The 25000-nt window shown below is 47.1% G+C and overlaps 6 protein-coding genes across 7 annotated transcripts in view; 3 read left to right on the top strand and 3 right to left on the bottom strand.

The window, feature by feature from the left end:
- The window catches only part of nubpl (nucleotide binding protein-like), a 4478-nt gene extending 1576 nt beyond the window's left edge, over positions 1-2902 (bottom strand). Inside the window, exons 1-8 of one of the 2 annotated variants that reach the window (XM_030357467.1) lie at positions 2759-2902; positions 2317-2458; positions 2098-2132; positions 1627-1717; positions 1365-1404; positions 693-801; positions 495-588; positions 163-248 (exon numbers count right to left, since the gene is read on the bottom strand). In XM_030357467.1, the coding sequence (XP_030213327.1) occupies positions 163-248; positions 495-588; positions 693-801; positions 1365-1404; positions 1627-1717; positions 2098-2132; positions 2317-2458; positions 2759-2863 (702 nt within the window). In that variant the 5' untranslated portion in view covers positions 2864-2902. The remainder of the gene's footprint in view (positions 1-162; positions 249-494; positions 589-692; positions 802-1364; positions 1405-1626; positions 1718-2097; positions 2133-2316; positions 2459-2758) is intronic. The other variant, XM_030357468.1, reaches the window with a different exon arrangement.
- Positions 1-25000, top strand: part of LOC115544457 (uncharacterized) — a 993561-nt gene that overhangs the window by 142608 nt on the left and 825953 nt on the right. The window lies entirely within an intron of this gene.
- Positions 3044-6126, top strand: dtd2 (D-aminoacyl-tRNA deacylase 2). Its single transcript, XM_030357485.1, has 3 exons — positions 3044-3318; positions 3542-3611; positions 4305-6126. The coding sequence occupies exons 1-3, from the start codon at positions 3205-3207 to the stop codon at positions 4643-4645; spliced, it is 525 nt and encodes a 174-aa protein (XP_030213345.1). The 5' UTR covers positions 3044-3204; the 3' UTR covers positions 4646-6126.
- On the bottom strand, positions 5540-8986 carry yipf6 (Yip1 domain family, member 6). The gene is made up of 2 exons (XM_030357482.1): positions 8812-8986; positions 5540-8293 (listed from the first exon to the last, which is right to left on the bottom strand). Exon 2 carries the CDS (start codon positions 8047-8049, stop codon positions 7363-7365), a length of 687 nt encoding a protein of 228 aa, XP_030213342.1. The 5' UTR covers positions 8050-8293; positions 8812-8986; the 3' UTR covers positions 5540-7362.
- snapc1b (small nuclear RNA activating complex, polypeptide 1b) lies at positions 8632-18675 on the top strand. The gene is made up of 10 exons (XM_030357466.1): positions 8632-8947; positions 9527-9686; positions 9979-10119; positions 10447-10551; positions 15494-15631; positions 16778-16831; positions 17166-17228; positions 17412-17526; positions 17633-17704; positions 17972-18675. Exons 1-10 carry the CDS (start codon positions 8817-8819, stop codon positions 18004-18006), a joined length of 1014 nt encoding a protein of 337 aa, XP_030213326.1. The 5' UTR covers positions 8632-8816; the 3' UTR covers positions 18007-18675.
- Positions 18662-22797, bottom strand: cfd (complement factor D (adipsin)). The gene is made up of 5 exons (XM_030357479.1): positions 22727-22797; positions 21961-22117; positions 21508-21646; positions 19800-20090; positions 18662-19119 (listed from the first exon to the last, which is right to left on the bottom strand). Exons 1-5 carry the CDS (start codon positions 22773-22775, stop codon positions 18970-18972), a joined length of 786 nt encoding a protein of 261 aa, XP_030213339.1. The 5' UTR covers positions 22776-22797; the 3' UTR covers positions 18662-18969.

Raw genomic sequence — 25000 nt, 5'->3', positions numbered from 1 at the left:
ACACACACACACACACACACACACACACACACACACACACACACACACACACACACCACTACTAACAGATGTAGTGATATAGTCTATGACTAGATACACATAAAAAAAGATGTATTGATTATGTCTTTACTAGTAATATATAATAACAGATGTATTGATTACCGGGACGTGGACCTTCTTAAACATCTCCGCCCCTCTGCGTGCGTCCAGCAGAGCGATGTCTTGAGGTGTGGAGACGATCACCGCCCCTAAAACACACACACTTCCCTTAGTGTGTGAGTGAGAGTCTGTTTGTCTGTGTGAGTGAGTGAGTTTCTGCATGTGTGGGTCAGTGAGTGAGTGAGTGTCTATGTGAGTGAGTGAGTGAGTTATTGATAGTCTGTATGTCTGCATGAGTGACTTTGTCAGTGAGTGAGTGACTTTGTGAGTGAGTGAGTGACTTTGTGAGTGATAGAGTGACTTTGTGAGTGAGTGAGTGAGTGAGTGCATGTTACCTGCGACAGGGACGTTCTGAGAGATGGACAGCTGGACGTCTCCGGTCCCAGGGGGCATGTCCACCACCAGGTAGTCTAGAGACCCCCATTCCACCTGCACACCGGGACAACGGGCTCGTTAAGAGGGCACCTGGGAGGCGTCAGCACCAGGAGGTCAACAGGAGGTCATTAAGAGGTCGTCAGGTCATAAGGAGGTACCTGCCGGAGCAGCTTCTCCAGCGCTGACATCACCATCAGACCCCTCCACACGATGGGGGCCTCCTCGTCCACCAGGAAGCCCATGGACATACTGGGAGAGAGAGAGACACTTGAGGACACAGGGAGAGAGAGAGACGTGAGCACACTGGGAGAGAGAGAGACACGTGAGGACACTGGGAGAGATAGTACAAGATTGAATCAGAGAGAACGAGAACGAGAGAGAGAGAGAGAGAGAGAGAGAGAGAGAGAGAGAGAGAGAGACATGTGAGCACAATGGGAGGGAGGGAAGAAGAGAGAGAGAACAAGAGAGAACGATAGAACAAGAGAGAGAACGAGAGAGAGAGACAGAGATGAGTGTACTGGGAGAGAGAGAGAGAGAGAGAGAGAGAGAGAGAGAGAGAGAGAGAGAGAGAGAGAGAGAGAGAGAGAGAGAGAGAGAGAGAGAGAGAGAGAGAAGATGAGTTTACTGGGAGAGAGAGATGTGAGTATACTGGGAGAGAGATGAGAGTATACTGGGATAGAGAGAGATGAGAGTATACTGGGAGAGAGAGAGATGAGAGTATACTGGGAGAGAGAAAGAGCGATGTGAACACACTGAAAGAGAGATGCCATCATGTGAACAAACATGTTTGATTGGTCAAATTCATCTGTGATGTAATCTGAGAAACTCACCAGGGAAGTCCGTAGTTGGTGAGAGGGATCATCCGATTGGCTGACAGGAAAGGAGAGGGAGGTAAGATTAATCTGTGTCCTTACAGTTTAACCTCCTCGGTGTTGGTTTGGAGTTTGCAGTTATGTAAACTGATTTGTTGTTAACAGGTTTATATGTACCATGATGAAAAAGTAGAGTGGTTTAGGTGATACATGTGTGAACTGGTTAGGGTGTAAACAAGCTTGAGTGTGAATTGGTTTGAGTGTAGACGGTCTTTAGTACTTTCTGTGAGTTCAGGATTCCCCTTCAAGTTCATCAGCTTTGGGACAGAGGGGCCGTGGATATCAGCATCCAACAAACCTACTCTCTTAGACTGAGAGAGAGAGAGGGATCATGGTAGTGTATAAAGGAGTTCACTGATGAAGGGATCATGGTAGTGCATAAAGGAGTTCACTAATGAAGGGATCATGGTAGTGAATAGGAGTTCACTAATGAAGGGCTCATGGTAGTGTATAAAGGAGTTCACTGATGAAGGGATCATGGTAGTGTATAAAGGAGTTCACTGATGAAGGGATCATGGTAGTGAATAGGAGTTCACTAGTGAAGGGATCATGGTAGTGTATAAAGGAGTTCACTAGTGAAGGGATCATGGTAGTGTATAAAGGAGTTCACTAGTGAAGGGATCATGGTAGTGAATAGGAGTTCACTAGTGAAGGGAGTGTTTGTTGGGAGTTATTCTGTGTAGATCCTTACCGGGTCGATGGCCATCAGTCCCAGTGCCAGGTTCACTGACAACAGAGAATTAAACATCACAGGCAAATCCAGCTAATCTTTAACAGAAATACTGTTATTAACTGACTGTCACTGTCTCTCTCTCCACACACACACACACACACACACACACACACACACACACACACACACACACACACACACACACACACACACACACACACACACACACACACGTACCTGCGGTGGTAGACTTGCCAACACCTCCCTTTCCAGACGCCACCACCACCACCTGGCCGACCCCGGCGATGGGCTTCTGTTTGGGGAGACCCCGGGCCATGATCTCCCGCTGTCTGTCCTGCAGGCTGCTGGGTCCGGAGCTCTGTCCAGAAGGTACACCACCTCACTACCGGGACCAGACCTCTTCAATTCACTGGTGCATACAATACTGTACTCGGTGTTACACCAGGCATGTATCATCAAGGTACACCACCCCACTACTGGTACCAAACCTGTCGGCCCCACTTGGTAACATATACATATATACACACAACTATATACTATATTCTATAGTATACTATTACCTTAGGACCAAGTTATGATTAAGTTAGGATATGTCACGTCCACATTACGAGGTGGAATCAAGCTGTTGGGGCTGAGACAGGTCATTTAAGTGCCTTACCTTCCACCGAGGTGAATACACGCAGCACAGCGGGACATGTTGTCCTCTTTTTGTTAGGATTAAGGATAGTAAAGAGAGCCTCCTGCCGGCCCAGTGCGCCGCCATGTTGCCGTGTTGTTGTGGACTAGTGTGGCGCGCACATCCTGGCTGCGCAAGTAGACGCAGCAAATTGTTTGCGTTAAAAAAAATATATTAACTAATGCATTATTAACAGACAATGTATTATTTGTGGGGAAATTATTATATTATTAATCATGATGGTGTTTATGGAAAGAAAAACTATATACAACGAAACCCTGAACTCGTATGGTATACGTCACGTCCACGTCAATCGCGCGTTTTTAGACCAGTTTGAGATTGCGGACTGTGTCTACCGATAGTTTCACTTCATATGAATATAGTTTGTGTAATATTCTACTTTAATTTAATTGTATTAGGTTTATAATATGACGGAGAAAGCGGCCCCGGCTCCGCTGGCCCGCACTGTGTTGCAGCAGTGCCTCCACGCCCGGCTCCAGGTGGCCCCGCCGGGTCCGGAATCAGAGGCGGAATGGGTCCAGGTAGGCTATCTTCCACCTCTAGAAGAATATTATGGGGCGGATCTGCAATTAGTACAAAAAATACCAAAAGTTGTACAACCTTTTTCCTACCGTGAATGATGCAAGACCACTTCTATGTACTTAACGTTAGCAGTTCAACCCTAGTGTCTATAATAAGAGGTCTGCTGAACGTGTTTCTGGACGTAATCCTTCATGATGTTGTTGATGGTTCTATTCCACTCAGATTGACCGGGGAATGGTGATCTACGTGTGTTTCTTCAAAGGGGCGACAGAAGACATGCTGCCTAAAATGGGTCGGTCTGCTCACGTTGGTGTTGATTTAATATTGTTGTCAATAGAGGCTGTATGTTGAGGTTACGGTAACAGTATGAGGTTGAGCCTGGAAGTTGAGGTTAAGGTAACACTGAGGTACTGGCTGAACGTTGAGTTAACATTATGAGCTAGAGGCAGAATGTTGAGGTTAGGGTAACATTATGAGGTTGAGGCTGGACGTTGAGGTTATGGTAACACTGTAGAGGCTGAATGTTGTGGTTAAGGTAACACTAGTCTATGAGGTAGAGGCTGAACGTTGAGGTTAAGGTAACATTATGAGGTTAAGGTAACATTATGAGGTACTGGCTGACATTGAGTTAACATTATGAGGTTGAGGCTGGACGTTGAGGTTAAGGTAACACTGTGAGGTAGAGGCTGAATGCTGAGGTCCGTTTGTGTCTCCCTGCAGTGTCCGCCCTGCTGAACCAGCGTCTGTGTGAGAGGGCAATGGTTATGGTAACACTGTAGAGGCTGAATGTTTTGGTTAAGGTAACACTAGTCTATGAGGTAGAGGCTGAACGTTGAGGTTAAGGTAACATTATGAGGTTAAGGTAACATTATGAGGTACTGGCTGACATTGAGTTAACATTATGAGGTTGAGGCTGGACGTTGAGGTTAAGGTAACACTGTGAGGTAGAGGCTGAATGCTGAGGTCCGTTTGTGTCTCCCTGCAGTGTCCGCCCTGCTGAACCAGCGTCTGTGTGAGAGGGCGTCGGGGGGGCTGGCCTCAGTGCTGGAGCTCCGGGGCAGCGTGTTGGTGGTACCCCAGGCCACGCTGGGCGGGCGGGCCAAGGGCCGGGCCATGCAGTACCACGGGAACATCGGCAAGGAGGACGGGCTGCGGCTGTACCAGCGCTTCGTCTCGCTGTGCCAGGCCCAGCTGCATGCGGCGGGAGGGGCAGAGGGGGCGGGGGCAGAGGGGGCGGGGGCAGAGGTCAAACACGGAACCTACGGGAACCGACAGGTTCTCAAGCTGGACACCAACGGACCCTACACCCACCTGATGGAGTTCTGACCAAACGAACACTCTCCCTCTACACCCACCTGATGGAGTTCTGACCCAAACGAACACTCTCCCTCTACACCCACCTGATGGGGTTCTTACCACAACACCATCTCCCTCTACACCCACCTGATGGGGTTCTTACCACAACACCATCTCCCTACACCCACCTGATGGAGTTCTGACCCAAACGAACACTCTCCCTCTACACCCACCTGATGGGGTTCTGACCACAACACTCTCCCTGTACACCCACCTGATGGGGTTCTTACCACAACACTCTCCCTCTACACCCACCTGATGGGGTTCTGACCACAACACTCTCCCTCTACACCCACCTGATGGGGTTCTGACCACAACACACTCTCCCTCTACACCCACCTGATGGGGTTCTTACCACAACACTCTCCCTCTACACCCACCTGATGGGGTTCTTACCACAACACTCTCCCTCTACACCCACCTGATGGGGTTCTTACCACAACACCATCTCCCTCTACACCCACCTGATGGGGTTCTTACCACAACACACTCTCCCTCTACACCCACCTGATGGGGTTCTTACCACAACACCATCTCCCTCTACACCCACCTGAAGGGTTTTGAACCAAACTTCTAACTCGCGTTGACTGCTGGGGATTTTTTTTCACAACAGCTAGGTTCATTAATGATAATAGAAATATATAACGAATAATATATCATGTGTTATGATACCAAAAAAAGTTTCTGATTTGAAAATTGATTTATGAATAATGCTTCATAATGTCTTAATTTTAAATGTATGCTATCATCAGCGTTTAGGTATGTTTATTAAATATGATTTATGGATTTCAAGAACCAAGAGTTTATATATTTCTCTCACCTATAGACTTGTTAAGTCTCTTTCTCAGTTAATTTCACAACATGTTTGATATCCTCAGCTTTTTATTTGTTACTTCGAAAGGCGGTTGAGAGTAGAGAATGAATCCTTCTAACAACCAGGTGTGATGCTGCCAGTACACGCCATCACTCATCTGACCTCGTGTGACATCACAAGTGGGACAGTCCAACTAATTGCTCCAACTCCACCCCTACCAGTTGGTATAGTCCAGGTAGTGGCTCTAATCTGCCGTTCATATAGGCGCGTTCATTCTCCTAATAATAACGAAATGCCTCATCAGTGATCACGCTCAGCGACGTTGGGGACTGGTAAACCAGCTCTAGATAAGGGCCAGTGTAGCCCTCCATACCGTGGCTGTACCATACTATGCTACTATATACAATGTGCTTCTCATAACCAAAAGCTGAAGGACAGTATAGGCTACAAACACAGAACCTATGTTCCACGCCCAACAGCTGTTGGCGGCAATCCTGTTGGTGTGATATATACCGCTGACGAATAACCTAGATTCCGAACGCAGTGCACATGAACAGTCGCTGTCGGTAGAGCTGGGTGATTAATCGATTTTTAATCGTAATTCGAATTTATGGTCAATTGATTAAAAATATATATATTATTGAAGAAAAAAAAGAGGTAAGCCTTTAGAGTTTGCCTAAAGTCTGTGGTAACTAAATTTTGCTTTTGTTAATCTTCAAATAAAATCCATACTTAAATGTAAATATTTGTCATTGATAGAAAAAAAAATTGATTCAATTCGATTAAAAGGTTTGGTTCGAAAAAATGTAGATTTTATTTTTAGGCCCAATCGCCCAGCCCTGGCTGTCTGGAACAGGCGTAGTGTGAGCGTCATCCCTGACCACACCATGAACGCGCCTATAATCATCCTACCTCAGTTGACCCTTCTCACGTGGTGCCACCAGTACCCGATTGTAGCTACAGCTGGATGAACCGTGAAACCACATGGGTTTGTTTTGTTCAGAATAGTTTTATTAGTCTTCCCCAAGTATTAACATAATAGATATGAATCAAATATAATTAGGAAGAAGATAGTCATCAGATAGTAGTCATGGTATAAAGGGACATTTCGTATCAAATACTGAAAATGGAAAATAAAGTTTGAACAGAAAAGGAGTTTGAAGGAGAACTAAATAAACCTTGCACTGTGGCTATTAAAACACAAAAAGACTAAAAGTGGACCCTTGCTGAACTGGATGCATATGTTATGTTTAGGAAATAAATGCGACCAAAGCAAGATGCACTACATTCATTGTGTTGACCATTCCAAGACCTGACCACCAGAGGGTCACCTCTTCTGGGTCCACCAGAGATTGACCTCTTCTGGGTCCACGAGAGGGTCACCTCTTCTGGATCCACCAGAGGGTCACCTCTTCTGGATCCACGAGAGGGTCACCTCTTCTGGGTCCACTAGGAGGGGGGGGGGGGGAGTGGGAAACTAAACCAGGAAACAAAAGCCCGTGCTTTTATAAAACAAGGATTGCACTGTCCCCAAAGACATTCCCTCTACGTCGACTTGCAATCATGACCACATCAGCAGGCAAGTTGGTTAAGTGTTAATGCTTTTAAGCTCCTAAGTCGTGTCCCTTTTACTTCACTGTCCCCTAAAAACTGAACTTTCTGACCGCGGTTCCCCTCCCCCGCATGACAACCAGCTGGCAGACCAGCAGAAGAACAATCCACCTTTTATAGTACCCTTTGGTTAACCCCCCCTGACAGACTAACAGAAGAAAAGCAGTCAGTTCCAAAGTCCAGGATGACTTCAACCATCCGGCTTGTGGTCTAGAGTCCTCCTCTCCAGGGGGTTCAGCACTCCGGACCTCGCCCGACGGGGTCACTGCGCCGGGGCGAAGGTGAGGATCATCCAACCAATCACGAAGTAGAAGAGGAACACCGGGTAGACCACCAGTGCCTTGCGGTTCTGGGGCTGACTGTCCGCCAGGAAGGCTGTGGAGGCGAAGGTGGACCAGCCGAAGGATGCACAGACCACAACCAGCCGAACCACAAAGCTGACGGTCCCGGAGCCTCCCAGCAGGACTATCCTGCAGACCACCATGGCGACAGTGAGGGGCATGATGCAGTAGCCAAGGACGCACAGGCTCTGGAAGAACGAGATGGTTCCGCCCAGGAGCTTGGAGTTCAAAGTGATGATGAGCGACCCGAACCAGATGATAACGAAAACCTCGGCGAACTGCGGACCCCCGTCGTCCTTGCTGTCCACCGACCCCCCCTGGAGAAGCAGGGCCAGCGTGACACACAGCAGCAGGGGACCCCACAGGTCCCAGTCCCGCAGCAGAGCTTTGCTCTTCTTGGGGTACAGGACGTGGACGAACTTGTTGCCCACCGCCTTCAGGTCCCGCAGGACCGTGTCCTTCACCGGCTCGTCCAGGGTGGAGAACCCGTCGTCCTGTGAGCTGGAGGTTGGGGGCATTGAGATATCTCCCTCCACCGGGATGTCCTCAGAGATGGAAACATCTGACAGTCCTAAGAAGGCTCTGCTGGAGCCGTCCGCCTCCGCCATTTTCTTTGCGGATCCTCACTTGTTTACGATTTAAATCGAGTATTATGGGACTCCTCCGGCAACCAAAAAGGCGATTGCGACCACGACGTGTACGTTTGAGTAGTGTACTATATCCAGTAGTCTTCGTCGGTCTACTGAAGTCCTCGGATCGCTGGTCTACCTGTCCGCTCCGCCTCCACGTCACCGTTCCTCATATCCGCCACAGTGATGCATTCAAATACCGCCTTGGTGATGCGTTCAAACCCTGCCGGAGAAATCTAATCAGCATATTGACGTGAAGTACAAGTTAAGAGTTGTACACGATTACCAGCATAGGTTTTTAACTGTACAGTGAATCGAATAGTCATTTAGACGAAAAGCAAAAATCAACAATAAAGACCATTGTCTAATTTGACCGTTTTAGGATGCTTATTAAAATCGTATGGACCGTTTCTCGTACAATGATAATACTAATATTTAAAATAATGAATAAAAACGTAATATAAATATATTTGTTCAAATAAAACATAAATTATAGACGTCCATTCTTTATTGACCTCGAAGCTTTGGGAGGCCTGACGCTGTCACTTTAAGATGTAATAGTACAACTGTGACGTCAGAAACACGCGACACGTTATGGACATGTTTTTATTTCTGTATTCTTTTAATCCTCCTTCAAGCTATAACTGGATTTTAACTGTCACTATTAACGCCTTTTTAATAAACAAATATACATACACTATATTGATCGATAAACGATAAGAATATAGAATACATATCTACCTAAAATGATCCGCTGCAAACAGCAGGTGAAGGACGACTGTGAAGAGCTGCTGGCGCGCTTTCAGAAGACTGAGTCTGTACGGTTCGAGGTCTTCGCGAAAATATGGAGGGAGATGAAGTTTTATGAAATATTCTAGTAAGTTGCTGGGCTGCTGGTGGTTAGGGTCAGTCTGGAAGGAGTCTCTCTCTCTCTGTCTCTCTCTCTCTGGAAGGAGTGTCTGTTTCTATCTCTCTCTCTCTCTCTCTCTCTCTCTCTCCCTCTCTCTGGAAGGAGTGTCTGTCTGTCTGTCTCTCTCTCTCTCTCTCTCTCTCTCTCTCTCTCTCTGGAAGGAGTGTCTCTCTCTCTCTCTCTCTCTCTCTCTCTCTCTCTCTCTCTCTCTGGAAGGAGTGTCTGTCTCTCTCTCTCTGTCTCTCTGTGTCTCTCTCTCTCTCTCTCTCTCTCTCTCTCTCTCTCTCTCTCTCTCTCTCTCTCTCTCTCTCTCTCTCTCTCTCTCTCTCTCTCTCTCTCTCTCACACTCTTTTGAAGGAGGCTCTCTCTCCCTCTTCCAGTGTTTCTAACTTATGAAGACATGAGGTGGTGAATAGTCCTGTCAAGTGTATCTATGTATAAAGACATGAGCGGGTGCCTTGCTGTACAGCAGATTACCTTACTACACCCAATGGCTGTATGAATAACGTTATATTTGTATAAACTAACCTGTCCTGTTCTTTCCAGCGGCACAACGGAAAGGGTTGAGGGTAAGGCCTTCAGCCGGCACATCTTCACTATGGTCTGCGAGTACCTCCTGCCCCCCTACACCTTCCAGATCCGCATGGGGGCTCTGTACCTCCTCTACGCTCTGTACAACGAACAGCTGTTAAGGCCCAAAGTGCAGGTTCGATTCCCCGTCCTGGTGTCTGTGTCTGTTTAACCTCCCTGGCGATAGAGTGCTTGAAGCTCGGAGCCAGCCTTGTAGTCGTGTGTCTCTTTTCCGAATGCGTTTAATGGAGGAGAGACCCTTGCAGCATGCAGAGCTCGTCATTCTCCGCAGGATCCAGCTGCTCGGTGTCCTTCTGTAGATCCAGCTGTTCTGTCTCCTCCTGTAGATCCAGCTGTTATGTGTCCTCCTGTAGATCCAGCTGTTCTGTGTCCTCCTGTGGATCCAGCTGTTCTGTCTCCTCCTGTAGATCCAGCTCGCTCTGAAGGACTGGGAGGAGGTGAAGAAGTTCGAGAAGGAGGCTGCGGCGGCCCAGCACTTCGACGGCGTCTACGTTCTGCAGAAGCTGTTATCCCAGCATGCCTTCTGGTTCGCAGCCACGCCCCACCCGGTGAGTTTCATCGGTCTAATCAGCAGGAACCACTGCATCTGTTTACATCAGACTCACCCTCTCCCCTCGTCTCTCCCTCTCTACTCCTCTCTTCCTCTCCCCTCGTCTCTCCCTCTCTACTCCTGACTTCCTCTCCCCTCATCTCTCCCTCTCAACTCCACTCCTCTCTCCACCTCCTCTCCCCTCATCACCCTCTCTACTCCTCTCTTCCTCTCTCCAACACCTCTCTCCTCATCTTTCCTTCTCTACTCCTCTCCTCTCTACTCCTCTCTTCCTCTCTCCACCTCCTCTCCCCCTCTCTACTCCTCTCTCCTCATCTCTCACCAGTTGACGTACAAACTGACCCGGAAGGTGGAGAAGCAGGTTGTGGTTGAGGACTTCATAGAGCGAACGTCCCGTCCCCAGGAACTGATCAACAGTGAGCTGCTGGAGGTGAGGAACCTCTCGGGTTAAACCACGTCCACACAGTGTTGTCTAGGGGTGAGGGACTACTGTAATACCAAGTTGTGAGCGAGGGACTACTGTAATACCTAGTGATCAGGGACTACTGTAATACCTAGTGATCAGGGACTACTGTAATACCTAGTGATCAGGGACTACTGTAATACCTAGTGGCGAGTGAGGGACTACTGTAATACCTAGTGATCAGGGACTACTGTAATACCTAGTGATCAGGGACTACTGTAATACCTAATGATCAGGGACTACTGTAATACCTAATGATCAGGGACTACTGTAATACCTAGTGATCAGGGACTACTGTAATACCTAGTGATCAGGGACTACTGTAATACCTAGTGGCGAGTGAGGGACTACTGTAATACCTAATGATCAGGGACTACTGTAATACCTAGTGATCAGGAACTACTGTAATACCTAGTGGTCAGGGACTACTGTAATACCTAGTAGTGAGTGAGGGACTACTGTAATACCTAGTGGTGAGTGAGGGACTACTGTAATACCTAGTGGTCAGGGACTACTGTAAAACCTAGTAATCTAGTATAACAATACCAGGTTACTGATATTACCCTGGTATTATGTCAGGTAACTAGTTTAACTAGTTGTGTCAGGGTGCTAGTATAACTAGTTGTTTCAGGTTACTGGCAGAACTAGTTTTGTCCTTCTTTTATTCTTTAAAAGTTTTACAATTCGCCACTTCTTAAAAGTAACATCCTGTATACAAATCAAGGCAACCCCATCCAAAATTCAAAACACTCTTTTCACATTCCCTTCATACAATATTCAAAAGCTAAACATTGATCCATCTTGACACACACAAAGGAATCTTGCTCATCCTTAGGGTGCGTAGACACGCATTCCTATATGCTGCCGCGCCCCCTAGCAGCAACCTGTTCCCCACAATCCAAAAAATAGTTTGGATTGTCATAAACTCTCACGACCACGGCTGCAGACATCACATTAACCTTTTTAATCTTTAATCCTTCTATGTTTAATTAGACTGGTACTGACTGGCGTCAGTACCAGTAGAACCACTGGCGTCAGTACCAGTAGAACCAGTGGCGTCAGTACCAGTAGAACCACTGGCGTCAGTACCAGTAGTACCAGTAGGGTCAGTACCAGTAGAACCAGTGTCGTCAGGGTTTCAGTAGGACCAGTTGCGTCAGTACCAGTAGAACCAGTGGCGTCAGGGTACCAGTAGAACCAGTGGTGTCAGGGTTCCAGTGGCGTCAGGGTTCCAGTAGAATCAGTGGCGTCAGGATACCAGTAGAACCAGTGGCGTCAGGGTACCAGTAGAACCAGTGGCGTCAGGGTACCAGTAGAACCAGTGGCATCAGCACCAGTAGAACCAGTGGCGTCAGTAGCAGTAGAACCAGTGGCGTCAGTACCAGTAGAACCAGTGGCGTCAGGGTACCAGTAGAACCAGTGGCGTCAGGGTACCAGTAGAACCAGTGGCGTCAGCACCAGTAGAACCAGTGGCGTCAGTAGCAGTAGAACCAGTGGCGTCAGTACCAGTAGAACCAATACGCACACTGTAACGCAAGTGTTTCTTGTCGGTTCTTTGACATGTCTTGTATTTCCACAACGAGACTGTTGTGGGGGTTATCTGAGCCATGGTTGAGAAGGAATTTGGGGAAAGGAACTTTGGCTTTGACTCGCTGAAGTACATGAACTGCGACATGCCGCCGGTTGCCGCGAGGCACCATCGCCCGGCAGCGGGCAGCCGGCAGCAGGCAGCGCGCGGTTCAGTCGACTTCAGGTTGATGTGAAAGTGGAAGAACCAGAGACGTCGCAGAACCCGACAAAGTTGTTTGTGATTCATAATATCGTCTGGAGGCGCACACAGCTTTTGGCCGTGATAATATGTATTAAATGATATAGATTTCTATGTATTATATGATATTATTTAGATACAGAGATCCAGGACTGTAACACAAGTGTTGTACACTTCCTTGTTATTTGGATAACCGTTCTGCTTTTGGTGTTATGGCGCATAACACGTCGGTCTCTCGTCTCTGGTATTTCTACAACGAGACTCGTATTGGGGGTTATCTCAGCCAAGGTTGAGAATGAATTGGGGGGAAGGAACTTTGGCTTTGACTCCCTCAAGAACATGAACCACGACATGGAGGAGAAGGGGATTGTTGGCGGCGAATGTCTCCCGCTTGAGACCCGCTGAGGGACCACCGCCGGAGGCGGAGGTGCCTAAGCGCTGCCCGGCAATGATACCTTTCTCCTCCTTGTCGCGGCTCAGTCTACTTCACATTGATGAGGATGTTAAAGAACCAGGAACGTCGGAGAACCCAACGCGTCGTTTGAGATTCATAATATCGGCTCACACAGCTTTTGGCCGTGATAATATATATTATATGATAATATATAATATTATATAATATCTAGATATAGAGCTCCAGGACTCCCGTGTGTTCTAGAATATTTACAGAACACGGCTAAAGGCTGTGCGCCTCGCCATTGCGATACATCCACTGTAAACAGAGTGCATGGTACCGTGGCTGCAAGCTGCTCAGGGCCACACCCCCACCCTCCTCCTTGACCCGCCTCGCTCCTCCTCATTTGCATTATAGCTACAGACACCAAAACAGCGCATTTGGGGGAAGCTCATTGTGCGACTGGCTCGGAGTGGCTGTAACTCTGCACCACGGCTGAATTTCAGAAACGTCTTTGAATACTGTGTTAGTTGCCCACTAATACCTATATTAAAAAATACATAAAATAGCATGTCATGGGACCTTTGAGAGACCTAACATTAAGTAGGCCCATCCTGATGGTGTTGTTGATAGGCTTTAAGGTTGTTTTTGGTTTGGAGGCAATATGTATGAGATTTGTGAGGTTAGCAGTGTGTCTTAAGTTTCCCTTTGTTTACTCTCTTAGTGGTTACAACAGGAAGGCAAAAGTTGCCATGTTTTGACGTAGGCAACCTTGGGTTCAGCAGATTATGTGAAACGTCCTTTATACTTTGTCTACGGCTGAACCCTTTTTTGTCTCAGTAATACTCAGGACTACTATCAGTACAGGGGGGGGGGGCTGGGGCTCCCTCCGCTTTGGTGTTATCAGCCTGTGGCCATGACGTGGCGATGCTATCATTGACACAGATGCAAGTTTGATGCCAACATATTCCAGTTTCTTAAATTCAGCTGGAAAACCGTAAAGGGAGGAGACAGTGGAGCTGGAGTTGTTGTTGTGGCTATGGGAGAGATGAGGCTGGAGGTCATCGTTGATGGGGGAGTGCAGAGGAGGGGGGTGGCCGTTCCTCGCCAAGCCAGCATCAGCGATGGGGGAAGGCACGGTGTCCATGGTGTCGGGCAGGCTGTTGTCTCTCTTCAAGGTCTTTGGTCTGTCTGCTATCTGTGTGGCAGAGTAGATGTGTCGGGGAGGCTGTAGTCTCGCTTCTTCTCAACCTGTGCTCTGATTATGGCCTGTGCGTCAGACCATGGAGATTTGTGGGAAAGCGAGAAGAGAAGATTGTCCCTCAACAGTTTTGAGCCTAACCTGTTTGGGTGTAGGCCATCTGCTCTGAAAAGATATTTGCGCCCCCAGAACAAGTTGAAATTGTCAATAAAGCCCCTTCCTCTTTCATTGCAGACTCTGGAAAGCCATGTATTCAGTGCAAGTAGACGACTGAATCTGTTTATTCCCCTGTCAACTGTTGGTATGGGTCCACTGATGAATGACTTAATGTGTATTTTGTCCAGTGTATCCAACAGATCAGCGTAATCCCTCTTCAGAAGTTCTGACTGTTCTCTTTGAATATCATTAAGTCCTGCATGCACAATAATCTGTGAGATTTTGGGGTTTTCCAATATGATTGTGGCTAGATTCTGGTTGATATCACTAACCATCACATCTGGGAAGTAGCATGTTTTGATCTTCTTACCGGTTATATCCTTGATGGTTGAGTCTCCTATAATCAGAGTGTCTGGTTCATCTGCTTTCTGTGAGATGGGCCCTTGTTGGCTTGAGGTGGCGGTGGTAGACGCATGCGCAGCTCCCCTTCGTGGCGACTGGTTCTTGTTCCATCTCTGACCGCACCGTCCGTCCGGACACATTTCGGGGCTCAGGGTGTGCACGGGAGGCCGACGCATGCACAGCTCGCCTCTCTGGCGACGGGTTCATTCATGGTCGGTCTCTGTCCCCACTGTTTGTCCGGACGCATCTCGGGGCTCAAGGGTGCATGGGTGGCAGGCGCGTTCGTTGGCTTTTGAAGTGGCAGGAACCGGTTCTTCAGCGGCAGGGTTAACTTCAGTGACGGGCTAATCCGGCTGATACATGTAACTTTAGTTTTGGGTAGCTTAGCATTTGGCGTTGAGTGAACTTGTGGATTCACTTGTTGATTCACTTTGGTATGTTGTTTTGGCTTAGCGCCGAAACAACATACCAAACAACGAACCAGTGGTGTCAGGGTACCAGTAGAACCACTGGCGTCAGTACCAGTAGAACCACTGGTGTCAGTACCAGTAGAACCAGTGGCATCAGGATACCAGTAGAACCAGTGGCGTCAGGGTACCAGTAGAACCAGTGGCGTCATTACCAGTAGAACCAGTGGTGTCAGGGTACCAGTAGAACCAGTGGCGTCAGGGTACCGGTAGAACCAGTGCCGTCAGGGTACCAGTAGAACCAGTGGCGTCAGGGTACCGGTAGAACCAGTGCCGTCAGGGTACCAGTAGAACCACTGGTGTCAGGGTACCAGTAGAACCAGTGGTGTCAGGGTACCAGTAGAACCAGTGGCGTCAGTACCAGTAGAACCACTGGTGTCAGGGTACCAGTAGAACCACTGGCGTCAGTACCAGTAGAACCAGTGGCGTCAATACCAGTAGAACCAGCGGCGTCAGTACCAGTAGAACCACTCAATAAACCACACGATAAAGCACGACCTCTGACCTGTGACCTTTTGCAGGAGCTGTCCAATGTGCATGAGCACTACGAGCGATACCGCCTGTCCCTGGACCAGGTGGACGGACACCTGGTCAACCGAGACCTCGTGCCACAGCTCGGCCAGGCCGTGGCGGACTTCAGCAACTGGCAGGGAAAGATGGTGAGTCTCTCAGAGTCTAGATCAGTCATACTCAAGTAGCGGCCCGCGGGCCTTTTGTGGCCCGCGGGGTGTCTATTAATGGCCCTCGAGCTGTTTTGAAAAGTTTTTTTAATTATTAAAAAAAAAATAAAAAAAAATAAAATAAAAAAAATCGTGCTGGGCGCTCTTATTTTGAAACCGCGCGCCGCGATCTCAATACGAGGCTGGGGGTTGCAACGATAAACAGATAGCACTCCAGCCCACAGACCGCTTCAGCCCTCCCAAACTCGAGGCAGACAGTCCATCTCAGCAGCAGTCAAGGCCGATTTAGGGTCGTTTTAGACGCAGAGACGTAAGCACGTAATTTACACAAGGGACTTGTTTTAGACAAGTTTTGATTTACGGTTCCTTTAAGGTTCCTTAAGGATTGCGCGTGTTGCAAGGGGATTCTCCGCCAGAACAGTAGGGGGAGCAACGAACGAATCTGTGGGCGTGGAAGTGGAAATCGCTGGCTTGTTTATATTTATAATTATCATAATTCGTTCTTGTGTTTTCTTCTTCTCCTTCTTCAAAATTCTTCATTCGCTTCTGTCACAGCCTTTTAAAAATTGCGCTATTATGCTGTAAAACCGGAAATGTGAGACTCCTGAAAGGATGTGGTTAGCTGGCCAATCACAGTCTTTGCGAGCTGCGTAGGGCCGTAGTGTTTTAGTCGCATAGTCAGGAATTTTGGCCGACGCACTTAAGCACGTAAGGGGGGATATTTTACCGCGCAAGGGGGGGTTATGTATCTTACGTGCTTACGCGTTACGTCTAAAACAGAGCATATATCGGCCTCAGTCACACGTATACCGACCGGCCCCTTGAGTCACTGAAAAAATTTTTTGTGGCCCCTCATCATTTCTACTTGAGTACCACTGGTCTAGATGATCTAGATCCGTACCTAGACCAAGACTTGGACCTAGTCTAGGGTCTAGATGGACCTGGACTAAATCCAGGACCTAGATCTGGAGCATGTCTGTGTCTATCTCATCTTAGGAGACTCCAGTCCACTGTCATCTGTGTCTGTGTCTTATCTTAGGAGACTCCAGTCCACTGTGATCTGTGTCTGTGTCTTATCTTAGGAGACTCCAGTCCACTGTCATCTGTGTCTGTGTCTTATCTTAGGAGACACCAGTCAAGGAAGAGGAAGACTCTGGTGAAGGGACGTCCCAGAAGGAGGTGAGTCAGGGTCCATCTCTGGTTTTATTGATGTGGTGAGTGTTGTAGCTTGTAACGAGTGTCCTCGTTAGCTTCAAGCATTTTCACAACGTTCGTTACCAACGATGCTTTCGGGAAACGGTGTGAATGCTGTAATTTAGTTTAAAAAGACCAGGGGGTGTCCAGCGCTCAGCCTGACCACCAGGGGGTGCTGGTGTCCAGCGCTCAGCCTGACCACCAGGGGGTGCTGGTGTCCAGCGCTAAGCCTGACCACCAGGGGGTGCCGGTGTCCAGCGCTCAGCCTGACCACCAGGGGGTGCTGGAGTCCTCACTGATTCTTCTCTCCTCTCCTCAGAGTTCCAGCAGAGCTCTGCTCCTCGCATCGATCAAGTCCCGCTCATTCGGCCAGGCAGTAGAGGTACGTCTCCCTCCCTCCCTCCCTCCCTCCCTCCCTCCCTCCCTCCCTCCCTCCCTCCCTCCCTCCCTCCCTCCCCCGGATGAGAACCAGTGTAGACATACTGTTTGGATTCATAGTGTTACCAATAAGAAAAGTGTTTATGTGTGTGTGTGTGTGTGTGTGTGTGTGTGCGTGTGCGTGTAGGCCTCTAAGTGGCGACAGCATCGGAAGGTGGAGATGGACGTGTCCAGTAACATTAAGGAGAGAGCGCCAAGGAAACCCACTCTGAAGTCCAAGGCCGCCACCATCGTCATCCAAAGTACCTCTCTCTCTCTCTGTCCTCCAGGGACCGACCCTCTCCACATCAGTGTTTGTTAAAGCGAGAGGTGGGAGATGTTTCATGACCTCTGCTTGCTGTCTCCTAGGTGATATAAAGAAGGAAACGGCCAAGCACACTACACTCTGTCGACTCACCACCCCCGCAGACAAGCCTGAAGGTAAGGAGAACTCCCAAGAATGTCCAACTCCAGACCTAGAACCTAGCTCAGCTTTGGCCGCAACGTTGAGATCCAGACCTAGAACCTAGCTCAGCCTAGGCCCTAGCTTAGCCTCGGCTAGAACGTTGAGATCCAGGGCTAGAACCTAGCTCAGCTTTAGCTGCAACGTTGAGAACCTAGAACCAAGCTCAGCTGAAGGTCTCGTGTGGAGCTAGATGAATGGGTTCCTCACCAGCATGTGTTCATCAAGCCTCTTGTGTCTCCCAGAGGTTTCCCGGAAGAAGATTGAATTCAAGTGGTGAAGGAGAGGACGGCGGGACGGTTCTAAGTGTTCTACTGGCTGATACATTCAGCGTGACATGGGCTCTCATGTTCTGAAGAGACTTCTAAACCATGTGTTTTACCATGTATGTTTTTTTATAGCTCGGAAGAGCGAATGCCGACAGTTAGTTTGATAATTGTCTTCCAACGAGTCTGTAAGATATCGTGTCGACGACACAATGTAGAAAAGGTTTTGTTAACTAATGTTTAGACGTTTAGAAGCTTGATTCCAGATGTTTTCAGATGATTCCGCCATGTTGTGTTGAAATGTTCCCTTCCTGAAGGGTTGTTTGTTGTGAACCGTTTGGAAGGCGTCTGCTCTGACAGCTGCTGGTCGGTTCTGTCTACGCCGTCTGCCTCTCCTGAACTCCCAGCGACGCCGTTCTAAGGCTGTTTAAGATCAGCGGGTTTATCTTAGGACACTGAAACTACTGTACATATATTCTAGTTTTATGCAAACGATGTTCTTAATTGCAATTCCTTTTTATATATAATTTTTTTTTTTGCCTCGTTTAGGAGAGCTTGGGATACAAAAATGTTATGTCTGAACTTTCTTCACTTTTATGTTCTCTATCTCCTGCTGCCATCTGGCTTATTTCGGCCTTTCATTTGTTATGAACATGAATGAATAAAAACTTTTCTACAATTTCTTTATTAGGACATCTTTAATGTGTTGCAGGATGATCCATGTATATATATTGGATATGGCTAGAAATGTTATTGTTAGCATCATATATCGCCGTGTATAAAATGCATCAATGGTACAGAGATCCAGATACATGTTTAGTTTGTCGCAAGGACCTCATGGTAACCCTGAGATCTGCTTGGGCTGGCTGTCCTGGGGCTATTATTGTGCCCAGGGTGGAGTAGAGGTGTTAACCGGGTTAAGGTGGTGTAGAAAGGGAGGAGCTGGGGCTAAGGTGGTGTAGAGGGGGGTGATGGGGCTACAGGGACATGGTGCTGTTGATCCACTCGGTGTAGTGGGAGATGACGGTGTAGATACCCGGCTTCTTCACCTGACCACATCTCTTCCCGCCGTTGGATGTGATCCCTACGACTACGCCATTATAGATGAGAGGTCCGCCCGAATCTCCCTGAAACACAAGGTCCTCATAAAACAGTGAGCTTAGTCCTGATGAAAGAGCCAACACAAGAAGCTGTAGCATGCAGTCTTGAGTCCTTTTAAAACGGCAGCAGAAGAAGCTTTAGTCTAGAGATCTTGATTCCTTATAAAACTTTTAACTCAAGAAGCTGTAGTAGACAGAATCATGAGTCCTATTAAAACAGTAGCAGTACAAGCCGTAGTATTCAGAGCCTTGAGACCTTATAAAACATTGAACTCAAGAAGCTGTAGTATACAGAGCCTTGAGACCTTATAAAACATTGAACTCAAGAAGATGTAGTATACAGAGCCTTGAGACCTTATAAAACATTGAACTCAAGAAGCTGTAGTATACAGAGCCTTGAGACCTTATAAAACATTGACCTCAAGAAGATGTAGTATACAGAGCCTTGAGACCGTATAAAACATTGAACTCAAGAAGCTGTAGTATTCAGAGCCTTGAGTCCTTATAAAACATTGAACTCAAGAAGCTGTAGTATACAGAGCCTTGAGACCGTATAAAACATTGAACTCAAGAAGCTGTAGTATACAGAGCCTTGAGACCGTATAAAACATTGAACTCAAGAAGATGTAGTATACAGAGCCTTGAGTCCTTATCAGTTAACTGAAGGACATCTGTCCTTCTCGGTGGTGCCTGTTGGTGAGTCTTACATCGCAGGTATCCTCGGTCTTGGTTCTGTGTCTGCAGGGTTTGGGGCACAGCTTGTGGGAGCACATCATGTTGCTGGTGAACTTTGAGCCGTAGTAGTCGTAGCGGGCGCACAGCTCGGGGTCCACCACGTCCATGGCCACCTCCTTCAGACGGTCCGTGCGCCCCTCCAGGTTGTTGACCGAACCCCAGCCCGCGGTCTCCACCTCGGCGCCTATAGGTGGGTTGGTACCCCCCGCCCGCTGGTACTCGATGGCTCTAACCGACTCGGACGCTGTGATTGGCCGGTCCAGCTGGAAGATGAGCGGGAAGAGAGACGTCAATCGGAGAGCTTACAGCTACTAGAAGAATATAATAATGAAAGATACTTTACAGCTACTAGAGGAATATAACAATAAAATATACTTTACATTAACTAGAATATATTGATAAAAGATACTTTACAGCTACTATGAGAATATATTAATAAAATATACTTTACAGCTATTATGAGAATACATTGATAAAATATTCTTACAGCTACTGTAAGAATGTATTAATAAAGGTAGTTTAAAGCTTCTATAGACTTTACAGTTTAGTACAGTGATTAACTCTACTAAAGTTTAGTAAAGATTAGATTAACTGTACTAGAGGTGACCTTTAGTAAATTGATTAACAGTATGAGGTGACCTTTAGTAAAGTGATTAACAGTATGAAGTGACCTTTACAGTGATTAACAGTATGAGGTGACCTTTAGTATAGTGATTAACAGTATGAGGTGACCTTTAGTAAAGTGATTAACAGTATGAGGTGACCTTTACAGTGATTAACAGTATGAGGTGACCTTTACAGTGATTAACAGTATGCGGTGACCTTTACAGTGATTAACAGTATGAGGTGACCTTTACAGTGATTAACAGTATGAGGTGACCCTTACAGTGATTAACAGTATGAGGTGACCTTTACAGTGATTAACAGTATGCGGTGACCTTTACAGTGATTAACAGTATGCGGTGACCTTTACAGTGATTAACAGTATGAGGTGACCTTTACAGTGATTAACAGTATGCGGTGACCTTTAGTATAGTGATGAACAGTATGAGCTGACCTTTACAGTGATTAACAGTATCAAGGTGACCTTTACAGTGATTAACAGTATGAGGTGACCTTTACAGTGATTAACAGTGTGAGGTGACCTTTACAGTGATTAACAGTAGCAAGGTGATTAACAGTATCAAGGTGACCTTTACAGTGATTAACAGTATGAGGTGACCTTGAGTAAAGCGATTAACAGTATGAGGTGACCTTTAGTATAGTAATTAGCAGTGTGAGGTGACCTTTAGTATAGTGATTAACAGTATGAGGTGACCTTTAGTATAGTGATTAGTAGTGTGAGCGACCTTTAGTATAGTGATTAACAGTATGCGGTGACCTTTACAGTGATTAACAGTATGCGGTGACCTTTACAGTGATTAACAGTATGCGGTGACCTTTAGTATAGTAATTAGCAGTGTGAGGTGACCTTTAGTATAGTGATTAACAGTATGAGGTGACCTTTACAGTGATTAACAGTATGCGGTGACCTTTAGTAAAGTGATTAACAGTATGCGGTGACCTTTACAGTGATTAACAGTATGAGGTGACCTTTACAGTGATTAACAGTATGCGGTGACCTTTACAGTGATTAACAGTATGAGGTGACCTTTACAGTGATTAACAGTATGCGGTGACCTTGAGTAAAGCGATGTCGTTATCGTAGTTGAGTTGGTTGAAGTTTGGATTGTTGTGAACTACAATATCAAACGTCTGTTTGGTTTCCTCCGCGGCTGACAGCGAATGAGCTCCGAGCACCACCTTCCTCCCGTTGGCCCTGGCAACAACCAACAAACACCATCAGCAGGAGTAAACAACAACAAACACCATCAGCAGGAGTAAACAACAACAAACACCATCACAAGAAGTAAACAACAACAAACACCATCAGCAGAAGTAAAGAACAACAAACACCATCACAAGAAGGACACCACACTACACCATCAGCAGAAGCGCACAACACTACACACACTCGCAAGAAGTACACAACCAATACCATCACCAGACGTAAACAACAACGACCACCGTCAGCAGATGTAAACAACAACGACCACCGTCCCCCGCAGAAGACAACACTAAGTTTTCGTTCACCCGGTTGGAAGGCAGTGGACCGCGGTCATCACCCATTGGTCGGCCACCAGGAAGCCACCGCACTCGTGCTTCCAGTTCTCTCCGTTCGGCATCTGGATGGAGGCCATATATGGGCGCGAATGAGCCGGAGCTTCCTGCCCTCCCATGATTCCCTCACCTGACAGACACACACACACACACACACACACACACACACACACACACACACACACACACACACACACACACACACACACACACACACACACACACACACACACACAATTAATGGAGAGGTTTTGTAGGTACTCAAAGATACTACAATAAGTAAATACAAACTAAAAATATAAATGCTGAGTGTGTGGATGATGGGTGCTTAACCCAGCCATCATCCACACACAGATGACAAGAGATTAGTTAGGGAATAACTAAACTAACTTCACATCCTGTTAGAAGTCTTTAACTACCCATCCTGTTAAAGACCTCTAACAGGATGGGTAGTTGGGTTAGTGAAGGACTAGCCTTATTACCCATCCTGTGAAATACATAACAGGATGGGTAGTAAGGTGATCCAACTACCCACACTGTCAGATCACCTTACCACCCATCCTGTTAGGTATTTCACAGGATGGGTAGTTAGTTAGGTTAGTGAAGGACTAACCAAACTACCCATCCTGTTCAATACCGCTAACAGGATGGGTAGTAAGGTGAGCTACCCATACAGTCTTCAACTAGGACCCTTTTCTAACGAGCTACGGGTCACTAAGCCACCCATCGGAGGACTCACTTTGAGAGGAGAGCAGCGCCAGCAGAGCGATCAGCAGGCAGAGCTTCATCCTGGAGCGTTCTGCGGCCGCCCCGGCCGACCGGCTCTTATAGACCCCGCTCCTCCTGAAGGACGCATCCCTCATCCTGATAACGATCACTCCCTGTAACAAACACTCCCTATAGCGGCCTTCTGCCCAGATTAAAAAAGCCACTTTAGGAGCGGGTAGAAGACGCGCGATCCAAAACAATAACAACGCAAGCGCTGATTCAAAGTGAAACAAATATGCTTTATTAAACACAGCTTTAAACGAAATGATTCGTCTTATGTTTTAAAGGTAAAACAAAGGATAGATTTAGTCACTAAATTGCGATCTACTTTAAAAAGAAAAGTCATTATCGGTCAGAAACTGTTCCGCCTCCCCGTCACACTCTGATTTCCATCACACAGGTGAATTAAATCCCCTGAATCAGAAGGACATAGGACCTGCAACAGTGCCTGGCTCTATACTGAGCACCCAGGGAATAGCACCCCCAACCCTACAGTGTTACTGCCTTGCTCTACCTACTGAGCTACACATGGATTAGAATCCAATTCTGAGAAACACACACACACACACACACACACACACACACACACACACACACACACACACACACACACACACTCACACACACACACACACACACACGCACACGCACACGCACACACACACACACAGTCCCAGAAAGCCCCCCCAATTTCTGTATTTATTGCTCAATCTGCTCAGTGGTCTGAATCGTTGCAAAATGTTACAGGATCCTCCCGTAAATACGAGTTACACTAAACAGATACACAAGAAGTGACAGGGCTATTGCTCATACACACGTACCGACACATTCATAACAACCTAATCATATTTTAGGTAAACTAACCCTAACCTAATACCTAGACTAACCATCTCTCACCTAGTACCTAAAGAACACTGCGTTCTTTAGGGACACACTTCTGTGTGTGTGTGTGTGTGTGTGTGTGTGTGTGTGTGTGTGTGTGTGTGTGTGTGTGTGTGTGTGTGTGTGTGTGTGTGTGTGTGTGTGAGTGTGTGGGAGCGGCCGTTTATTGCTATATGCAGACTATGCTGTTGCATTGGCCCCCCAAAACACAAGGGGGCCCCCAAGCTTCCATTTCAGCCCTCTTTTGCATTTTGTGTTTTTTTTTATGAATTAAAATAACCGGCCTCCCTTGGTAGTTGAGCGACTGGAACGTTGATTGAAAGCATCTAAGGCACCTAAATTCTCAAACAAATACAATAATACATCTATAAGCTGTGAACTACGAAGTGCATAGCTATGATGGTAATCTTTAATTCTATAAACGGCAACATTTAAGACAAATATTTGGTCTCACTTACACACATATGGATGTTATGGAAGCTTTAATGCAGATTCAGATGAAAATTCTGACATGATTATTTGACATGTTTAAGAAGCTCTTGATGTAGTGTTTCATTTAGCGTTGGTCTATACTGCTGTGGTGAACTTGAGATGTGTTGAGATGTTCCGATTTAAGGAGGCTCCATTCCTTTGAAAGGATTTGACCCCAGGTTCATAGTTGCTAATGCTATGGACTGCATTTACATAGCGTTCATCCAAAAGCGCTCTACCCTTCTAAGCTAAAACCTAATCGACCACATGTTCAAAAACCTGTTTAATGTAAAGTTTGATCATGCTACATGAGCTGGTGACGTTGCCATCCAGGAGATCTCTCAGTGTGTGTGGTGATGGCTGGATATCCACTGACTACTCAACGTTCAACAGGTGTGCTGCCTCACTAGCCCCAGAATCCAATCAGACACGGCCAGGTAAGGCTGCTTGAACCCGCCATCATCCACACACTTTTGTGCCATTCTCTAAAACACTTTTAAAAACGATTCACTGGTATTTTGTTCACGATCTCCGTAGCGACCTGGAGATGATCCGATAGTTGTCCCTCGTCTCGGTGTATAAATGCTATCTGTACTCTTCATGACGTATTGTATTTTCAGTATGAACGTGTGTATGTACAAGTGAGTGTTTTGTTTCACGAGGAGTGTATTCAAATTGTGTTTATGAATGAATCTTCCCATGAAGTAAGTGTGCGCATTCCTTCATGTACACACACGAGCATGTCTGTGTGTACACAGCCTTCTCCCAGGATGGGGGGGTGGGGGTGTGTGTGTGTGTGTGTGTGTGTGTGTGTGTGTGTGTGTGTGGGGGGGGGGGGGGGGGGGGGGGGGGGGGGGGGGGGGGGGGGGGGGGGGGGGGGGGGGGGGGGGGG

The sequence above is a fragment of the Gadus morhua genome, chromosome 5, assembly GCF_902167405.1.
Source record: "Gadus morhua chromosome 5, gadMor3.0, whole genome shotgun sequence".
Classification (NCBI taxonomy): Eukaryota; Metazoa; Chordata; class Actinopteri; order Gadiformes; family Gadidae; genus Gadus; species Gadus morhua.
This window is presented reverse-complemented; position numbering and strand designations above follow the sequence as displayed.